The 21892-nt window shown below is 43.9% G+C and overlaps 1 protein-coding gene across 1 annotated transcript in view; it reads left to right on the top strand.

Moving 5' to 3' along the window:
- Positions 1 to 1524: 1524 nt before the first annotated feature.
- The window catches only part of LOC110537383 (tuftelin), a 29526-nt gene continuing 9158 nt past the window's right edge, over positions 1525 to 21892 (top strand). The window contains exons 1-7 of the mRNA XM_036967433.2: positions 1525 to 2086; positions 15985 to 16062; positions 17747 to 17857; positions 17957 to 18043; positions 18254 to 18316; positions 19838 to 19924; positions 21311 to 21421. Coding sequence (XP_036823328.1) covers positions 2024 to 2086; positions 15985 to 16062; positions 17747 to 17857; positions 17957 to 18043; positions 18254 to 18316; positions 19838 to 19924; positions 21311 to 21421 — 600 coding nt within the window. The 5' untranslated portion in view covers positions 1525 to 2023. The remainder of the gene's footprint in view (positions 2087 to 15984; positions 16063 to 17746; positions 17858 to 17956; positions 18044 to 18253; positions 18317 to 19837; positions 19925 to 21310; positions 21422 to 21892) is intronic.

Below are 21892 nucleotides of genomic sequence, written 5' to 3'. Positions count from 1 at the left end.
CCCACCTGTGGTTATGGAATGCAATGTTTCCCAAACAGTATTTGTATAGAAATCATTCCCAGGGTGTGTTAGTGTTGTGTAAGTGGGCTATGTTGTGCCATAACATTTTCCATAGGGGAGTGATATGTACAGTACCTGCCAGATCACTACAGATATTCACATTTCTATATTCTCATGTGACATAATGAAAATATTTCCACCACTACATTGGAATGGGTTTTGAAAGATATAACCAGATAATCTGGGAGAAGTGTAAACTAGCTGTCATGTGTGAGTGGTTGGGATCAGATAATGTTACTGTAGGTGTGAAAGAGAGGAGTGGATATCATCTGTTTCCTATCTCAGTCAACCCACTGTGTTCAGCACAGCATGTATTCTACCCTGCCAGAAGAAAGATTTGCCTATTCATCCTGTTATATTTCTCTTTCATTTCCCCCTATCTGGGGCCATAAACTTGCCCATCAATCCTACTGTTCTAAGTTCATTGGCAAGTATTTGGGTTAGTCAATTATTGTTCTAAATTGACTGAAGTTTAACTGAGTTTCTCCCAATTTCTCTTTCTTCCTAAAATGGCAAGGATAGTGTGTTCTGCTAAATCATGTAATATGTATACCTGAGAGCAGCAGGTCTGTTGGACTGAATGACAGTCTGGATGAGAGATCTCTGACTCAGTACTGTATAGGACTACTGGGTAGGAACAGGCGGATGTATGGAGAACAGTGACTCGGGGTGACATATTCAGTGGTAGTCTGTCTCACTGTTCAAACTCCTGTTCATATCTGTGCTGCCTCGTCTCTGTGGTACTCACTCTGAGACCCCAGCTGTCTGGGTCTGTACTCACTCTGATACCCTAGCTGTCTGGGTCTGTACTCACTGAGACCCTAGCTGTCTGGGTCTGTACTCACTCTGATACCCTAGCTGTCTGGGTCTGTACTCACTGAGACCCTAGCTGTCTGGGTCTGTACTCACTGAGACCGTAGCTGTCTGTGTCTGTACTCACTGAGACCCTAGCTGGCTGGGTCTGTACTCACTGAGACCCTAGCTGGCTGGGTCTGTACTCACTGAGACCCTAGCTGTCTGGGTCTGTCCTCACTGAGACCCTGGCTGTCTGGGTTTGTACTCACTGAGACCCTAGCTGTCTGGGTCTGTACTCACTGTAGACTCCTGCTCAGCGCACCCATTAATGACCATTAATACATCTTGATCCAATTTGGGACACACTGGTGGAGCACTGTCTCTCTCTAAACTCTGTGCCTGTCTGTCTTTGTCAGTTTCAGTTTCCGTGTTTTTGTGGTCATGAGTAGCCTATTTGTCTGTGGAACAACTATATTTGTGTCCCTCAAACCTGAATGCAATACTCAACTGAAATAAAATCGTAATTTTCCTAATATGTGATCGGTATGAGATTGAGTTTCGGGTGGAATGAGATTGAGTTGTATTATTTTGCAATTTTACAGGTATTTACCTGCGTAATCCGCGCTCCTCTGACTTTTTCAGTTGTAGCGCGCAGCGCGGAGGCGTGACGGGAGACAGAGCCTGCTGGCTACAGAGAAAGAACAGGCAGCGAGACATCCCACTCCCTATTTTTTTGTTTCATGGAAGTCAATGAACCAAGAAGAATACCAGACCCAGCTGCTGTCGTATTGGTGTATATGGGAGAGCCACCCCCTTAAGTAGACAGGAACGGATCATTTTTTGTTCGATTGTTCACTCAGGATGTTAACCATCTTCAGCTATCCAACATCTTTGCTGCCTGTGCATTGAGGTCACGCGCATACATTCCTGGGGGAGGGCGGGAGTGGAGGGAACTGCCTGATGAAACGTTATCGACTGGTAGTGAAGAGCAGCGTCGACTATTGTTAAAATCAACCGTGATCTTCCGTCTGTGAGGGCGAGAGTGAGACAAGAGGACGAAAATCCGTGTTCCCTGTTTGTTTAGAGAAAATAATTATATATAAGCAACGTTGGACAACTCTTTCATATTTAAGCTATATAGTTATTTATCTATCTTATCTGTGTGAAGATGAACGGGGTAACGCGGAGTCTGTGTACATTTGAGGACCTCAGAGCTGATGAGAGAACAGCGGTAAGACAATAACTATTTAAGTGAACATGTTTTTACTTTCCTTCTCACAGCGTACCGGATGGCTAGACAGTCTGGCAGGCAGATCGAGGGGCGCCACTGACGTGTGTCAAAGGTTATGCTATCACTATGTGGCTGCTTTATTAAAAAAAATAAGTTTTCGTTTATTCATGCCAACCTGTTGGATATGCAAATATGTTTTACATTATAATCTGAGATCAATTACAATATTTAATTTAACCGATAGCACAATACCTTACTTTAGTGGTATCATTTTGTGCCCCAAAGTAAGAATAAACAAGAAGAGATTAATTAACTTCTGAGTATTGGTCTTAGATCCTCCTGACTGAAGTCTTATCAGGCTTACTGGCTTCCTCTGGTGTTAATGGGCTTTTTCTAGTAATTATAGTATTAACACACACACAGACACACACCATATTAGCCCAAATAACATCTGTAATCTGGCCAGAGGGACCAGACTGCTGTCATAAGTGTCCTCTCTCTATGCCAGGGGTGTCAAACTAATTTTGTCCCCGGGGGGCACATTCAGTCTTCCTTCTTCTTCTGTGATTATTAGTGAGCTGGCCACAGTCAATAAACCCCCCCCCCCCCCCCCCCCAAAAAAACATTTCAATTTTTTATTTTTATTTAAACCAGCAGCGGGCAGGATTGGTCCCCATTGCGGGCGGGATCCAGGCCGTATGTTTGACACCACTGCTCTATGCCCGTTAGGCATTGTCATATACCATAATTGTAGTGATTTAGTGTGGAACACATCTGTGAGGGGCATTGAACCAGTGATCCTTTGGTTGCAGGGCAGGCACACTACATCCAGACTGAGAACCAGGCTTATACAAGTTCCCTTATAAGGTCCTTTGAGCTCTGCTCCACCTAGATGTTTACATCACCAGTCATTATCCCTGGTATAGAAGCTCTTAATCTCCTGTCTGGCTGGAGAAGGTTAATCATTGACCCTGTTAGACAAATGTCTCTGATGTCTGTGTTCTATCTGGGGCCTGACCATTGGCCCACAACATGACACGTTCACCAAGATAAACACAGGCTCCTGCAGAGCCATACAACAGCTCTGTTGCACAGAGGTGCTTCTACACCTGCATTGCTTGCTGTTTGGGGTATTAGGCTGGATTTCTGTACAGCACTTTGAGATATCAGCTGATGTAAGAAGGGCTATATAAATACATTTGATTTGAACAGCTATCAGCACTAGCATGATGTTGGCCCTTAACTTTTCACCCCCTTTGGTCAAGGTTTGGACTTATTAAGTATGGTACACTGATCCTAGATATGTGCCTATAGGTAACCTCTACCAGGAGCAACAGCCTATCAGAATTTAAGGGCTATAAAACTGGATTATAAGGTCAAGGTACACAGTCAAATGATGAAGCACACGGCTAGATACATAACCTATGCTTTGTTCGTGCTAGTCGGGTTTATCTTGTTTTATATTTGAACATAAACAACTAGGGGTGTGGGAACGATGCAGCTCTCAAATTAGAATCACCCCTTAATACAACGTTGTCCTTATCAGATACAATGGAACAACAAACATTCTACACCCACATTCATATCTGATCTGATATGGTTATTAAGGCCAGGGAGATACAGCAGCAGGGAATAAATATAGGAGGAATATGCTTATTAAGACCAGGGTGATACAGCAACATGGAATAAATATAGGAGGAATATGCTTATTAAGGCCAGGGAGATACAGCAACATGGAATAAATATAGGATGAATATGGTTATTAAGACCAGGGAGATACAGCAACATGGAATAAATATAGGAGGAATATGGTTATTAAGACCAGGGAGATACAGCAGCATGGAATAAATATAGGAGGAATATGCTTATTAAGACCAGGGTGATACAGCAACATGGAATAAATATAGGAGGAATATGCTTATTAAGACCAGGGAGATACAGCAACATGGAATAAATATAGGATGAATATGGTTATTAAGACCAGGGAGATACAGCAACATGGAATAAATATAGGAGGAATATGGTTATTAAGACCAGGGAGATACAGCAACATGGAATAAATATAGGAGGAATATGGTTGTTAAGACCAGGGAGATACAGCAACATGGAATAAATATAGGATGAATATGGTTATTAAGGCCAGGGTGATACAGCAACATGGAATAAATATAGGATGAATATGGTTATTAAGACCAGGGAGATACAGCAACATGGAATAAATATAGGAGGAATATGGTTGTTAAGACCAGGGAGATACAGCAACATGGAATAAATATAGGAGGAATATGGTTATTAAGACCAAGGTGATACAGCAACATGGAATAAATATAGGATGAATATGGTTATTAAGACCAGGGAGATACAGCAACATGGAATAAATATAGGATGAATATGGTTATTAAGACCAGGGAGATACAGCAACATGGAATAAATATAGGAGGAATATGCTTATTAAGACCAGGGAGATACAGCAACATGGAATAAATATAGGAGGAATATGGTTGTTAAGACCAGGGAGATACAGCAACATGGAATAAATATAGGAGGAATATGCTTATTAAGACCAGGGAGATACAGCAACATGGAATAAATATAGGAGGAATATGGTTATTAAGACCAGGGAGATACAGCAGCATGGAATAAATATAGGATGAATATGGTTATTAAGACCAAGGTGATACAGCAACATGGAATAAATATAGGAGGAATATGGTTATTAAGACCAGGGAGATACAGCAACATGGAATAAATATAGGAGGAATATGGTTATTAAGACCAAGGTGATACAGCAACATGGAATAAATATAGGAGGAATATGCTTATTAAGGCCAGGGAGATACAGCAACATGGATTAAATATAGGAGGAATATGGTTATTAAGGCCAGGGAGATACAGCAACATGGAATACATATAGGGGGAATATGGTTATTAAGGCCAGGGAGATACAGCAACATGGAATAAATATAGGAGGAATATGGTTATTAAGACCAGGGAGATACAGCAACATGGAATAAATATAGGATGAATATGGTTATTAAGACCAGGGAGATACAGCAACATGGAATAAATATAGGAGGAATATGGTTATTAAGACCAGGGAGATACAGCAACATGGAATAAATATAGGAGGAATATGGTTATTAAGACCAGGGAGATACAGCAACATGGAATAAATATGAGGATGTGCTGATTCTGTGCTATAGCCTTGTGAAAGACCTTTTAAAGTCCATTTAGGCTAAAAGTTATGAGAAGAGGAGAACTGCGAAATATAAGGAAAAATAAATATTCCCAAAGTTGCAACAGTGAAGGGTGTGTTTGTGTGTGTATGCAGGTATGTGTGCCCTCCAGCTGTAGTTGAACTATACCTGGATAGAAGGAACACTCTGTTTGTGTGAGAGTGAGTATTGATATTACGCAGAACATTGACAGAACAGAACAGTACATTTTTCATGCCTATCTATTAATTCACACTCTCATTCATTCTCAAATATAACATCCATCCACTCACCAGAGAGTTTTGATAAGTCTCTTATTTTCAGTCACTAGGCTTTTGTCAGCATTCCTACTTTTTAAATAATGCCTCATGATCCACCCTGATTCCTCATGTTTACTGAGCTCACCCACCCCTCCGCCATCCCTCCCCATTAGCTCGCTATGGAGAATGTGACATCACTGTCTGGAACTGTGCAAGACATGACCTTCTGACTCATCTATGAGGAGGAACCAGAAACAGTCTTCCCACCACCAGGAACTAGTAGAAGAAGCATCAACTCACACAATAAACAAGACAACCTCCACACTAGGAACCAGTAGCTCAGACACTAAACAAGACGACCTCATTCCATTTCCACACTATAGGAACCAGTAACTCATGCAGGTCTTGTTGCTAAGTATGTATTTTTCTAGGGTCGAAAGTACTACTCCCTCAGTAAAGGTGAATAGGTACATGCCTAGAACTCATTCCACAGGAGACCATAACTCTGTCATCATTTGTACAGATTTATCACCTAGTACCCCCAGAGGAAAGAACAGACAATGCTCATAACACTCTCTTTATTTACCCGTGTGCAGGTCTTATTTACCTGTGTGCAGGTCTTATTTACCCGTGTGCAGGTCATATTTACCCATGTGCAGGTCTTATTTACCCGTGTGCAGGTCTTATTTACCCGTGTGCAGGTCATATTTACCCGTGTGCAGGTCATATTTACCCGTGTGCAGGTCTTATTTACCCGTGTGCAGATCTTATTTACCCGTGTGCAGGTCTTATTTACCCGTGTGCAGGTCATATTTACCCGTGTGCAGGTCTTACAGCTTCTCTTCAACTGGAATCCCTTATGTCTTAGCGTTTACTCTAGGCCATCTGTTGTATTCCCTTCTGTAACACTGCACCAATTATTGTATAGGAATGTCTGAGGGAATGTTTGTTCTCTACTCACTCATTTTCTGACGTGTCTCTCACTCTACCTGACCCCTCGTTCCTCATTCCTCATCCCTCACTGCACACATCACACCTGAACTCAGGTATGGGAATCAGACCCCTCCGGAGGTTAACTGGAGGCAGATCTTTAAGGTTTAACACACACACACACACACACACACACACAGACGCATGCACACACACACAGTAAGATTGGTTATGGATGGTTCATTCTCTCCTATGGAATGCAGTACAGAGGAAGAGGGTTTTCGCCCATAGGTGCTAGGTGATGTGGTACTGACTGGAACATAGGTGCTAGATGATGTGGTACTGTCTGGAACGTAGGTGCTAGGTGATGTGGTACTGACTGGAACATAGGTGCTGACTGGAATGTAGATACTAGGTGATGTGGTCCTGTCTGGAACGTAGGTACTAGGTGATGTGGTACTGACTGGAACATAGGTGCTGACTGGAATGTAGATACTAGGTGATGTGGTACTGACTGGAACATAGGTGCTAGGTGATGTGGTACTGACTGGAACGTAGATACTAGGTGATGTGGTACTGACTGGAACATAGGTGCTGACTGGAATGTAGATACTAGGTGATGTGGTACTGACTGGAACATAGGTACTAGGTGATGTGGTACTGACTGGAACATAGGTACTAGGTGATGTGGTACTGACTGGAACATAGGTGCTGACTAGAATGTAGATACTAGGTGATGTGGTACTGACTGGAACATAGATACTAGGTGATGTGGTACTGACTGGAACATAGGTACTAGATGATGTGGTACTGACTGGAACATAGGTGCTAGGTGATGTGGTACTGACTGGAACATAGGTGCTAGGTGATGTGGTACTGACTGGAACATAGGTGCTGACTGGAATGTAGATACTAGGTGATGTGGTTCTGTCTGGAACGTAGGTACTAGGTGATGTGGTACTGACTGGAACATAGGTGCTGACTGGAATGTAGATACTAGGTGATGTGGTACTGACTGGAACATAGGTACTAGGTGATGTGGTACTGACTGGAACGTAGGTACTAGGTGATGTGGTACTAACTGGAACGTAGATGCTAGGTGATGTGGTACTGACTGGAACGTAGTTGTTAGGTGATGTGGTACTGACTGGAACGTAGGTACTAGATGATGTGGTACTGACTGGAACATAGGTACTAGGTGATGTGGTACTGACTGGAATGTAGGTACTAGGGGATGTGGTACTGACTGGAACGTAGGTACTAAATGATGTGGTACTGACTGGAACATAGGTACTAGGTGATGTGGTACTGACTGGAATGTAGGTACTAGGTGATGTGGTACTGACTGGAACGTAGGTACTAGGTGATGTGGTACTGACTGGAATGTAGGTACTAGGTGATGTGGTACTGACTGGAACGTAGGTACTAGGTGATGTGGTACTGACTGGAGCGTAGGTACTAGTTGATGTGGTACTGACTGGAACGTAGGTACTAGGTGATGTGGTACTGACTGGAACGTAGATGTTAGGTGATGTGGTACTGACTGGAATGTAGATGTTAGGTGATGTGGTATTGACTGGAACATAGGTGCTGACTGGAATGTAGATGCTAGGTGATGTGGTACTGACTGGAACGTAGGTACTAGGTGATGTGGTACTGACTGGAACGTAGGTACTAGGTGATGTGGTACTGACTGGAACATAGGTGCTGACTGGAACGTAGATACTAGGTGATGTGGTACTGACTGGAACATAGGTGCTGACTGGAATGTAGATACTAGGTGATGTGGTACTGACTGGAACATAGGTACTAGGTGATGTGGTACTGACTGGAACATAGGTGCTGACTGGAATGTAGATACTAGGTGATGTGGTACTGACTGGAACATAGATACTAGGTGATGTGGTACTGACTGGAACATAGGTGCTAGGTGATGTGGTACTGACTGGAACATAGGTGCTAGGTGATGTGGTACTGACTGGAACATAGGTGCTGACTGGAATGTAGATACTAGGTGATGTGGTACTGACTGGAACATAGGTACTAGGTGATGTGGTACTGACTGGAACGTAGGTACTAGGTGATGTGGTACTAACTGGAACGTAGATGCTAGGTGATGTGGTACTGACTGGAACGTAGATGTTAGGTGATGTGGTACTGACTGGAACGTAGGTACTAGATGATGTGGTACTGACTGGAACATAGGTACTAGGTGATGTGGTACTGACTGGAATGTAGGTACTAGTTGATGTGGTACTGACTGGAACGTAGGTACTAGGTGATGTGGTACTGACTGGAATGTAGGTACTAGGTGATGTGGTACTGACTGGAACGTAGATGTTAGGTGATGTGGTACTGACTGGAACATAGGTGCTGACTGGAATGTAGATGCTAGGTGATGTGGTACTGACTGGAACGTAGGTACTAGGTGATGTGGTACTGACTGGAACGTAGGTACTAGGTGATGTGGTACTGACTGGAACGTAGGTACTAGGTGATGTGGTACTGACTGGAATGTAGATGCTAGGTGATGTGGTACTGACTGGAACGTAGATGTTAGGTGATGTGGTACTGACTGGAACGTAGGTACTAGGTGATGTGGTACTGACTGGAACGTAGGTACTAGGTGATGTGGTACTGACTGGTCCGTAGATGCTAGGTGATGTGGTACTAACTGGAACTTAGGTGCTAGGTGATGTGGTACTAACTGGAACGTAGATGCTAGGTGATGTGGTACTGACTGGAACGTAGATGCTAGGTGATGTGGTACTGACTGGAACGTAGGTACTAGGTGATGTGGTACTGACTGGAACATAGGTGCTGACTGGAATGTAGATACTAGGTGATGTGGTACTGACTGGAACATAGGTGCTAGGTGATGTGGTACTGACTGGAACATAGGTGCTAGGTGATGTGGTACTGACTGGAATGTAGATACTAGGTGATGTGGTACTGACTGGAACGTAGATACTAGGTGATGTGGTACTGACTGGAACGTAGGTGGTAGGTGATAAGGTACTGACTGGAATGTAGATACTAGGTGATGTGGTACTGACTGGAACGTAGATACTAGGTGATGTGGTACTGACTGGAATGTAGATGCTAGGTGATGTGGTACTGACTGGAATGTAGGTACTAGTTGATGTGGTACTGACTGGAACGTAGGTACTTGGTGATGTGGTACTGATACCTGCTCCACTATCTCTGTTTACAGCTCTCTCAGGTTCCGTTTATGACAGAGGAGGGACAGTACTGAACGCTGAGCTCATACTGACATTTCTCTGCGTTGTTTATATGGGTCTCTATTCAACTCTCCTATCAACTGGTGTTAGCAGGTAGTCTGCTGTTTCCAGTGTAGGGTTGGAAAGAGTCATTCAGTCTCTATCACACAACTCTCCCTCTGTTCTGCTTTGCCTGTCTCTCCCTCTCTCTCTACTCTCTCCCTCTCTCTCCACTCTATCTCTCTACTCTATCTCTGTCTCTCTACTCTCTCTTTCTCTCTCTATCGGTCTGTCCCTCTCTCCTGATGCCACAGTCACAAACAATAGCCTTGTCAATGTCCTATGATCCCTTGTGGCTGTAGACCATGCTGAATCTGGTTTTACATTACTGCTCTATTATAATGGTAGGCTGGGTCTCTGGGCAGTAGGCTGGGTCTCTGGGCGATAGGCTGGGTCTCTGGGCGGTAGGCTGGGTCTCTGGGCGGTAGGCTGGGTCTCTGGGCGATAGACTGGGTCTCTGGGCGGTAGGCTGGGTCTCTGGGCGGTAGGCTGGGTCTCTGGGCGGTAGGCTGGGTCTCTGGGCGGTAGGCTGGGTCTCTGGGCGGTAGGCTGGGTCTCTGGGCGATAGACTGGGTCTCTGGGCGGTAGGCTGGGTCTCTGGGCGGTAGGCTGGGTCTCTGGGCGATAGACTGGGTCTCTGGGCGGTAGACTGGGTCTCTGGGCGGTAGACTGGGTCTCTGGGCGGTAGGCTGGGTCTCTGGGCGATAGACTGGGTCTCTGGGCGGTAGGCTTGGTCTCTGGGCGGTAGGCTGGGTCTCTGGGCGGTAGACTGGGTCTCTGGGCGGTAGACAGGGTCTCTGGGAGGTAGACTGGGTCTCTGGGCGGTAGACTGGGTCTCTGGGCGGTAGACTGGGTCTCTGGGCGGTAGGCCGGTTCTCTGAGCGGTAGGCCGGTTCTCTGGGCGGTAGGCCGGGTCTCTGGGCGGTAGGCCGGGTCTCTGGGCGGCAGGCCGGGTCTCTGGGCGGCAGGCCGGGTCTCTGGGCGGCAGGCCGGGTCTCTGGGCGGCAGGCCGGGTCTCTGGGCGGCAGGCCGGGTCTCTGGGCGGCTGGCCGGGTCTCTGGGCGGCTGGCCGGGTCTCTGGGCGGCTGGCCGGGTCTCTGGGCGGCTGGCCGGGTCTCTGGGCGGCAGGCCGGGTCTCTGGGCGGTAAGCCGGGTCTCTGGGCGGTTGGCCGGGTCTCTGGGCGGTAGGCCGGGTCTCTGGGCGGTAGGCCGGGTCTCTGGGCGGTTGGCCGGGTCTCTGGGCGGTTGGCCGGGTCTCTGGGCGGTAGGCCGGGTCTCTGGGCGGTAGGCCGGGTCTCTGGGCGGTAGACTGGGTCTCTGGGCGGTAGGCTGGGTCTCTGGGCGGTAGGCTGGGTCTCTGGGCGGTAGGCTGGGTCTGTGTTGCAATAGTCTGTTTTCCCTGTGGATGGCTGTCATTACCTGATCCTGGTTGTTTGTGATAGTGTAGTAGGTCAAGGTGTGTCTGTTTGGTGGTGGATTAGGTGAACCTTTGTCTGTTTCTCTATTTTGTTTGATTTATTTCACCTTTATTTAACCAGGTAGGCCAGTTGAGAACAAGTTCTCATTTACAACTGCGACCTGGCCAAGATAAAGCAAAGCAGTGCGACACAAACAACACAGAGTTACACATGGAATAAACAAACATACAGTCAATAACACAATAGAGAAAAAAAGTCTATATACAGTGTGTGCAAATGAAGTAAGATAAGGGAGTTAAGGCAATAAATAGGCCATAGTGGTGAAATAATTACAATATAGCAATTAAACACTTGAGTGATAGATGTGTAGAAGATGAATGTGCAAGTAGAGATACGGGGGTGCAAAGGAGCAAAAAAATAAATAACAGTATGGGGACGAGGTAGTTGGATGGGCTATTTACAGATGGGCTATATACAGGTGCAGTGATCTGTGAGCTGCTCTGACAGCTGGTGCTTAAAGTTAGTGAGATATGGGTCTCCAGCTTTAGTGAATTTTGCAATTCGTTCCAGTCATTGGCAGCAGAGAACTGGAAGGAAAGGTGTCCAAAAGAGGAATTAGCTTTGGGGATGACCAGTGACATATACCTGCTACGGGTGGGTGCTGCTATAGTGACCAGTGAGCTGAGATGAGGTGGGGCTTTACCTAGTAAAGACTTATAGATGACCTGGAGCCAGTGGGTTTGGCGATGATGGTTTCTATATGAGAGGCCAGGGGACCTGTCTCTAGGGACACATTACTGTTCATCTAACAGAACATTCTCTCTTTATTTCTCTCTACTCTCTACTCTTTCTCCCTGTCTCTCTCCCTGTCTCTCTCTCTCTCTCTCTCTCGCTCTCTCAATTAAATTTTCAATCTCTACTCGCTGTCTCTCGCTTCTCTCCCTCTCTGTCTCTCTGCTGGTCTTTGTCTCTCTCATCATTTTTTCTCTTTCTTTATATTGCTGGATTAGTCCTACTGTCAGGTGGCAATGGATAGAATTGAGAGATAGATCGTGGGATGGTGAGAGGGGGAGGGTTGTTTGCACTCAGTTGGCAGTCTGATCTGACTGCATGTGTATTTGTTGAGTGTGTGGTGTGTCCTGTCCTAACAGGTGGTAGAGGTCGACCGATGAATCGGAATGGCCGATTAATTAGGGCCGATTTCAGGTTGTCATAACAATCGGAAATCGGTAATTTTGGACGCCTATTTTTTTATACATTTATTTTATTTATTTTTTAGACCTTTATTTAATCTTTATTTCACTAGTCAGTTAAGAACACATTCTTATTTTCAATGAGGAACGGTGGGTTTAACTGCCTGTTCAGGGGCAGAACGACAGATCTTTACCTTGTCAGCTCAGGGATTCAATCTTGTAACCTTACGGTTAACTAGTCCAACACTCTAACAACCTGCCTCACGAGGAACCCGCCTGTTACGCGAATGCAGTAAGAAGCCAAGGTAAGTTGCTAGCTAGCATTAAACTTAATCAATCATAATCACTAGTTATAACTACACATGGTTGATGATATTACTAGTTTATCTAGCGTGTCCTGCGTTGCAGTGCAGTGCGCATTCGCGAAAAAGGACTGTTGCTCCGTGTACCTAACCATAAACATCAATGCCTTTCGTAAAATCAGTACACAGAAGTATATATTTTTACACCTACATATTTAGCTAAAAGAAATCCAGGTTAGCAGGCACTATTAACCAGGTGAAATTGTGTCACTTGTTCATTGCACGCAGAGTCAGGGTATATGCAACAGTTTGTGCCGCCTGGCACATCGCAAACTAATTTGCCAGAATTTTACGTAATCATGACATAACATTGAAGGTTGTGCAATGTAACAGGAATATTTAGACTGATGGATGCCACCCGTTAGATAAAATACGGAACGGTTCCGTATTTCACTGAAAGAATAAATGATAAATAAGTTTGATAGTAGTTTCTGGATTCGACCATATTAATGACCTACGGCTCTCATTTCTGTGTGTTATTATGTTATAATTAAGTCTATGATTTGATAGAGCAGTCTGACTGAGCGATCTTAGACACCAGCAGGCTCATAAGCATTCATTCAAACAGCACTTTCATGCGTTTTGCCAGCAGCTCTGCTGTTTATGACTTCAAGCCTATCAACTCCCGAGATTAGGCTGGTGTAACGATGTGAAATGGCTAGCTAGTTAGCGGGGTGCGCGCTAATAGCGTTTCAAACGTCACTCGCTCTGAGACTTGGAGTAGTTGTTCCCCTTGCTCTGCATGGGTAACGCTGCTTCGAGGGTGGCTGTTGTCGATGTGTTCCTGGTTCGAGCCCAGGTAGGAGCGAGGAGAGGGACGGAAGCTATACTTTACACTGGCAATACTAAAGTGCCTATAAGAACATCCAATAGTCAAAGGTATATGAAATACAAATGGTATAGAGAGAAATAGTCCTATAATTCCTATAACAACTACAACCTAAAACTTCTTACCTGGGAATATTGAAGACTCATGTTAAACGGAACCACCAGCTTTCATATGTTCTCATGTTCTGAGCAAGGAACTTAAACATTAGCTTTTTTACATGGCACACTTTTACTTTCTTCTCCAACACTTTGTTTTTGCATTATTTAAACCAAATGGAACATGTTTCATTATTTATTTGAGGCTAAATGTATTTTATTGATATTAAGTTAAAATAAGTGTTCATAAGTGTTCATTCAGTAATTGTAATTGTCATTATTACAAATACATTAAAAAAATCGTCCATTTAATCGGTATCGGCGTTGAAAAAGCATAGTCGGTCGACCTCTTCTCTCCAACAACATCGTTACGCAACCTGTTATTACCTCATTTCTACTGAGACACACGGGCCTGGTAGGTAGTGTGTACTGTATGTGCCAGATATGCCCACTGGCACTGCCCATGGCTACCACACTGACTTCATACTGTTTGGTTAAGTGTTGAAATCTTTCATATAAGTATCCCGAAAATCACCTACCCATTCTTAATCACCTACCCATTCTTAACACATACTGTCAGTGCGAGTCAGTGAGGAATGAGAATTTTTTTTTTTTTTTACCTAAGTCAGTTAAGGCAAGTCAGTTAAGAACAAATTCTTATTTTCAATGACGGCCTAGGAACAGTGGGTTAACTGCCTGTTCAGGGGCAGAACGACAGCTCGGGGGTTTGAACTTGCAACCTTCCGGTTACGAGTCCAACGCTCTAACCACTAGGCTACCCTGCCGCCCCATTTAGTGGGTGGTTTGGGTAATGGTTTTATGAAAGGAGGCTTTGTGATGCACTACTCTGGTGCGTCAACACAAAGCTGGCAGTGTAGAGAGCTACAGAGAACATCAACATACCTCACATACTCCAACTCTCCTAACTGGCCTGACTGGATGGGTCAAAACAACACAGTCAATATTCAACGGAACAGTAGCTAACCACACAGTGTGTTTCCATGGGTTCAAACACTTTACAACACCACAGTATTTGCTGTGTCTGTCTTGTCTCAGAGTTAACTTGAGTTTAGACTTCAGGACACAGAAATGTACACAGAGGAGAGTAAAGAGAACATGATGTGTTGTTGGTTTCCAGGTAGTCTGGTTTATCATCTCTATAACCCTGCTCCCTCAGCCTCATGCAGACACACAACCACACACACATCCCTCTCAGCTGGTAATATGGGGGTTCCCTGTCCAGTGAGACACACAACCACACACAAACAACCACACACACATCCCTCTCAGCTGGTAATATGGGGATTCCCTGTCCAGCGAGACACACAACCACACACACATCCCTCTCAGCTGGTAATATGGAGATTCCCTGTCCAGCGAGACACACAACCACACACACACACACAACCACACACACATCCCTCTCAGCTGGTAATATGGGGGTTCCCTGTCCAGCGAGACACACAACCACACACACATTCCTCTCAGCTGGTAATATGGGGATTCCCTGTCCAGCGAGACACACAACCACACACACATCCCTCTCAGCTGGTAATATGGAGATTTCCTGTCCAGCGAGACACACAACCACACACACACACACAACCACACACACATTCCTCTCAGCTGGTAATATGGGGGTTCCCTGTCCAGCGAGACACACAACAAGACCTCACTGCCCTCATAGCGACTCATGGAACAGTTTTATGTGTGTGAGAAGAGAGAGTTTAGGTTTCTGTATATTTGTGTGTGTGTGTGTGTATTTTCACCCGGACACACTCTTCCTAAGTTGCATTGTTTTGGAGCCAGATTTAGTTTATGGTTACTGGGAGACTTGGTTACCATGGAAATGTTCCATCTCACTTCAGTACAGTTTTTCTGCCCACTGTCTCCCAGAATTCTAATGGAGATTCCTATTGGTGCTGGCATCGATCTGGAACGCCATTCAAATGGAACATTCTGTCTCTGAGCAACTTTATGCTTCTGTTCTCTCTCTTTCTTTCTCTCTCTAACCACTGGCTCCCTACACACTAGTTGACTGGGTACTGGCCTCCAGTCAGTCTCTCTCTCTAACCACTGGCTCCCTACACACTAGGTGACTGGGTACTGGACTCCAGTCAGTCTCTCTCTCTCTCCCTCCCACCTTCCCTCTTCCTCTCTGCCCTACACAGTATTACTCAGTTTCTCCTCCCTCTTTTTCCCCTCCTCCATTTCCAGTAGTTCCCTCCTTCCCCCCCATCCCTCTCTCTCTCCATCCCATAACGGGCTCTTTGTAACTGCTTCTCATTTCGTCTTTTCTTCGTCTCGTTCGTCAGGATGGGTGCAGGAGACTGAGGCTGACTCTCCACCAGCAGAACCAGGTCGGGAGGATCACAGAACAACCCAGGAGCAAGGTAAGAACCTAGAACCATGACCTAGAACCCTAACCTCTAAACCAGACCTAGACCCTCAACGCACCTAGAATTCTGTCTGCATTAGCCGACTCCTACAATTACAACAGAGGGGACAGGAAGGAAGTCATGGAACTCCGTCCCTGGATGGATGGAATTGTATCCCTATGTGTAATATGTGGATAAAAGTCCTTGGCAGAACATAATTCTGAACCTGCACTGTTACTGTAAATGAATATACATACATAGTGTTAAGCCCTTCTGAACTGGCTGAGGGTTTTAGTGTGTTTTAGTGGACCAGGGGATGGCTGGGGTCACTGTCCCTAACACACTTTGATAGTGTGTTGAATCAGAAAAGAGTAGCACACACACACACACACACACACAAGGTGCTAGTTCACACACAGACTCACAAACAGGTCATAAAATGTCATGGCTGCCATCCGGTTTCCATCAGAGTCTTATGCAACTGTTTTTAAGACTATTCTTAAGACAGCAGTGTTGGAGAGGAGAGACAGACCACTGCCAAGCTTACTAAACTTATACAGTGTATCTCTCTCTCTCTCTATTGCTTTCTGTCTCTCTCTCTCTTGCTTTCTCTCTTGCTTTCTCTCTCTTGCTTTCTCTCTCTCTCTCTCTTGCTTTCTCTCTTGCTTTCTCTCTCTCTCTTGCTTTCTCTCTCTCTCTCTCTCTCTCTTGCTTTCTCTCTCTCTCTCTCTTGCTTTCTCTCTCTCTCTCTCTCTCTCTTGCTTTCTCTCTCTCTCTCTTGCTTTCTCTCTCTCTCTCTTGCTTTCTCTCTCTCTCTCTCTTGCTTTCTCTCTCTCTCTCTTGCTTTCTCTCTCTCTCTCTCTTGCTTTCTCTCTCTTGCTTTCTCTCTCTCTCTTGCTTTCTCTCTCTCTCTTGCTTTCTCTCTTGCTTTCTCTCTTGCTTTCTCTCTCTTGCTTTCTCTCTCTCTCTCTTGCTTTCTCTCTTGCTTTCTCTCTCTCTCTTGCGTTCTCTCTCTCTCCCCTCTCTCTCTCCCTCTCTCTCTCTCCCTCTCTCTCTCCCTCTCTCTCTCTCTCTCTTTCTTTCTTTCTTTCTTTCTTTCTTTCTTTCTTTCTTTCTTTCTTTCTTTCTTTGACCAGTCCCACAGAAGTTTAGAGTTTATGGGATGGTGGTGATCACCATAGCAATCAGGGCTAAATGTAATGTCTACTGATTATGGGGGCTTTATACACACACACAGGAGCACTGCTGACACACACACAAACACAGGAATCCTGTATACACAGATAAATAGTTTCCAGAGTTTGTTCTTGAAGCGGTGGACCTAAATGACAGATGTGTGTTATAATGCTGTACACATTCTACAACTCCCCTTCTGTTTTAGAGGACCACCATTAGTTTCTAACCTGTTTCATTCTGGTTAGTACATTTTCTGACGGTCAGTTTGTGTCAGACATTCTCAGTGCTAATCTGAGTATCATACCTACTACTGTATATGGGACTGAATGGAACATCTTGATGTCATATCCTGTTGGTCCGTCACTGAGTGTTCTTCCTAATCTAGTGTTGCAACACGAAACTCCTCTCACACATTCATGTCACCACACTCAGAATCACTTCATGTTCACACATGCTGGAGGCTTGGAAATATTTTCACACTATTCCAAGTATCACAAACTCCCCTCCCTCCCTGATTTTTCAGCCAATCGGACGAGCATTTGCTCTGGTGCAGCCAACCAGTGATAGGCCTGCTCTGAAGCCTGAACCAATCAAACCCTCTGAGGAGAAGACTGAAAAGGTTGAGGTCATCAAGGTGGGTGGGGCTTAATGTTTGAGGGTGTGTGTGTTACCAGGGTGTGTAATGTGTAATGTGTAATGTGTGTTTAATACGTCTGTGTTCCATGTGTTGCAGGTGTATCTGGAGGATCGTAGACAGGAGCAGCAGAGACACCAGCAGAGCCTCAAGATGTTGTCAGATGAAGTCTCCCAGATACAGGAGGTAAGACACATTCTCTCTCTCTCACTTTCTCTCTCTGTGTGTGAGTCTGTCAGTAACGTGTGTGTGTGTGTGTGTGTGTGTGTGTGTGTGTGTGTGTGTGTGTGTGTGTGTGTCTGTGTCTGTGTCTGTGTGTGTCTGTCTGTGTCTGTGTGTGTCTGTGTGTGTGTGTGTCTGTGTGTGTGTGTGTTTGTTTGTTTGTTTGTTGCTCAGGTGAGATACTGTCTGAAGACCCTGAGGGAACAGATGGCCACCAAGAACAAAGGACAACACAAGGTATGTGCACACATTTATAATGTTTATGTGAACACGTGTTGTTAAGGAACACATTTATAATGTTTATGTGTACATGTGTTGTTAAGGAACACATTTATAATGTTTATGTGTACATGTGTTGTTAAGGAACACATTTATAATGTTTATGTGTACATGTGTTGTTATGGAACACATTTATAATGTTTATGTGAACATGTGTTGTTAAGGAACACATTTATAATGTTTATGTGTACATGTGTTGTTATGGAACACATTTATAATGTTTATGTGTACATGTGTTGTTATGGAACACATTTATAATGTTTATGTGAACACGTGTTGTTAAGGAACACAGTTATAATGTTTATGTGAACACATGTTGCTATGGAACACATTTATAATGTTTATGTGTACATGTGTTGTTATGGAACACATTTATAATGTTTATGTGAACACGTGTTGCTATGGAACACATTTATAATGTTTATGTGTACACGTGTTGTTAAGGAACACATTTATAATGTTTATGTGAACACGTGTTGTTATGGAACACATTTATAATGTTTATGTGAACACGTGTTGTTAAGGAACACATTTATAATGTTTATGTGAACACGTGTTGTTAAGGAACACATTTATAATGTTTATGTGTACATGTGTTGTTAAGGAACACATTTATAATGTTTATGTGAACACGTGTTGTTAAGGAACACATTTATAATGTTTATGTGAACACGTGTTGTTAAGGAACACATTTATAATGTTTATGTGTACACGTGTTGTTAAGGAACACATTTATAATGTTTATGTGTACACGTTGTTAAGGAACACATTTATAATGTTTATGTGAACACGTGTTGTTATCGAACACATTTATAATGTTTATGTGTACACGTTGTTAAGGAACACATTTATAATGTTTATGTGTACATGTGTTGTTATGGAACACATTTATAATGTTTATGTGAACACATGTTGTTAAGGAACACATTTATAATGTTTATGTGAACACGTGTTGTTAAGGAACACATTTATAATGTTTATGTGTACATGTGTTGTTATGGAACACATTTATAATGTTTATGTGAACACGTGTTGCTATGGAAGACATTTATAATGTTTATGTGTACATGTGTTGCTATGGAACACATTTATAATGTTTATGTGAACACATGTTGCTATGGAAGACATTTATAATGTTTATGTGTACATGTGTTGCTATGGAACACATTTATAATATTTATGTGAACACATGTTGCTATGGAAGACATTTATAATGTTTATGTGTACATGTGTTGCTATGGAACACATTTATAATGTTTATGTGAACATGTTGCTATGGAACACATTTATAATGTTTATGTGAACACGTGTTGCTATGGAACCAGTTGTTTAGTGTCATCATTAATTTTGATACCTACTGATGACATATGCAATATGTCCTGTGTGTGTGACTCCTATCTAAATGTTTGTCTCATATCGCTTCTCGTTCTCTCCATCCCTCACTATTCCCTCTCTTTCTTCATCCTTCTCTCCCCCCAGTTTCTTGCTAGTGGCTACGGAGTCAGCACTCCCTCCAATCAGAACATCTCTTCTTCCTCAAAGGGAGGAGCTAAAGATGATGGGCAGGTGAGGGGCTTTTCACATGCCCTATACACACAGGTTCATGTGGGGGGGGGGGGGGGGGGGGGGGGGGGGTGAGAGCTTATGTGTGCGTCTAACACCTACATATCAAGTCTTAGACTGACCCAGTTCGAAGAGTTTGGTATGGTTCAGTGTGTGTGTGTGTGTGTGTGTGTGTCCATTTTAGTATGAGTGTATTCACAAATACAGAGAGGGAGAGGAACACCCCCTAGGAGAGAGATCTGGAAGGCCTGGTACATTCCGTCCTTCCTCTCCTCCTGTGTTGTTGAGTGTGTTTGTGTTCTTCTCCCTCCATTGTTCTACATTCCCCAGATGACTGCCTGTTTAATAGCTTTGGTTTAGTCTCGAGGCCAAACAGGTAATGGGCGTTCCCAAGGCTATTCATGTCAGGATTCAGGAGCCTTTTCAGAAGAGTGAATAGGGCTGACTTTAACAGTTTGTGTGTGTGCAGCTTGTGAATGACGCATGAGTAGCAGTTGGCGTTAAAGAAATATGAGTGGAAAACTTTCGCCTTTGTTTGGCTTCCATCAGAATCTCTCCCTTTGTAACCGCTGCTATGACACCCAGACTCATACAGTCACACCTCACTCTTTCTCACTCTCTCCCTCCCTCTGTCATTGAAATGTAAAAATAGATTGTTCTGTAATTATTTGCATATTAGCATTTTGCGTTTCCTCTCGCTCTCACTCGCTCTCTCTCTCTCTCTCTCTCTCTCTCTCTCTCTCTCTCTCTCTCTCTCTCTCTCTCTCTCTCTCTCGTCATTAATCTGATTCACCTGTGTAAACAAAGGGCCGAGCCGCTCTCACTACAGTAGAATCAACACTAAGAAACCTATACACTACACTATACAATAGAGTACTATACAATGCAGTACTGTACAATTCTATACAAAACAATACTACACAATACAGTACTACACAACACTATACAATACAGAGTACTATACAGTACTACACTATACAATAGAGTACTATACAATACTACACAAAACAGTACTACGCAATACTGTACGTAAGTGATAATCCCAGAGTAGACTGTGTTTGGAGGATATATTGGCATGGGTGAACACTATACAATACACTACTGTACAATGTTTTACAATACAGTAGTACACAACAGTATACAATACACTACTGTACAATGCTTTACAATACAGTAGTACACAACAGTATACAATACAGTACTTCCCTAAACCGGGGGAGTCAGGAGTTTACAGTGCTTTGATCAGTCAGGTGGCTGATTGAGTTTATGAACAGGATATTAGTGGATTATTGGAGCTTCACTCAAATCTATGGAAACAAACTGTGTTTTATAAGTTTTCTCCCAGTTGAACAGTTCCTTTATTCCCTCTTTCTTTCTCTCTGTCTTCAGGGAGGGGAGGATGAGGTGGAGAGGGACAAGATGAGGGAGGTCAGTAAGCGTCTGTATGCTCAGCTACAGGAGGCCGAGAAGAAACACCAGGAGGAGAGAGCGAGACTGCAGGTAAAACATACGCACACACACACACACACACACACACACACACACACACACACACACACACACACACACACACATACATACAGTGCCTTGCGAAAGTATTCGGCCCCTTTGAACTTTGCGACCTTTTGCCACATTTCAGGCTTCAAACATAAAGATATAAAACTGTATTTTTTTGTGAAGAATCAACAACAAGTGGGACACAATCATGAAGTGGAACGACATTTATTGGATATTTCAAACTTTTTTAACAAATCCAAAACTGAAAAATTGGGCGTGCAAAATTATTCAGCCCCCTTAAGTAAATACTTTGTAGCGCCACCTTTTGCTGCGATTACAGCTGTAAGTCGCTTGGGGTATGTCTCTATCAGTTTTGCACATCGAGAGACTGAAATTTTTTCCCATTCCTCCTTGCAAAACAGCTCGAGCTCAGTGAGGTTGGATGGAGAGCATTTGTGAACAGCAGTTTTCAGT

The sequence above is a fragment of the Oncorhynchus mykiss genome, chromosome 3 (genome assembly GCF_057628025.1).
Source record: "Oncorhynchus mykiss isolate SJ-2025 chromosome 3, ASM5762802v1, whole genome shotgun sequence".
NCBI classification, from domain to species: domain Eukaryota; kingdom Metazoa; phylum Chordata; class Actinopteri; order Salmoniformes; family Salmonidae; genus Oncorhynchus; species Oncorhynchus mykiss.
Note: the sequence above shows the minus strand (reverse complement) of the source record. Positions and strands in the feature narration are given on the sequence as shown.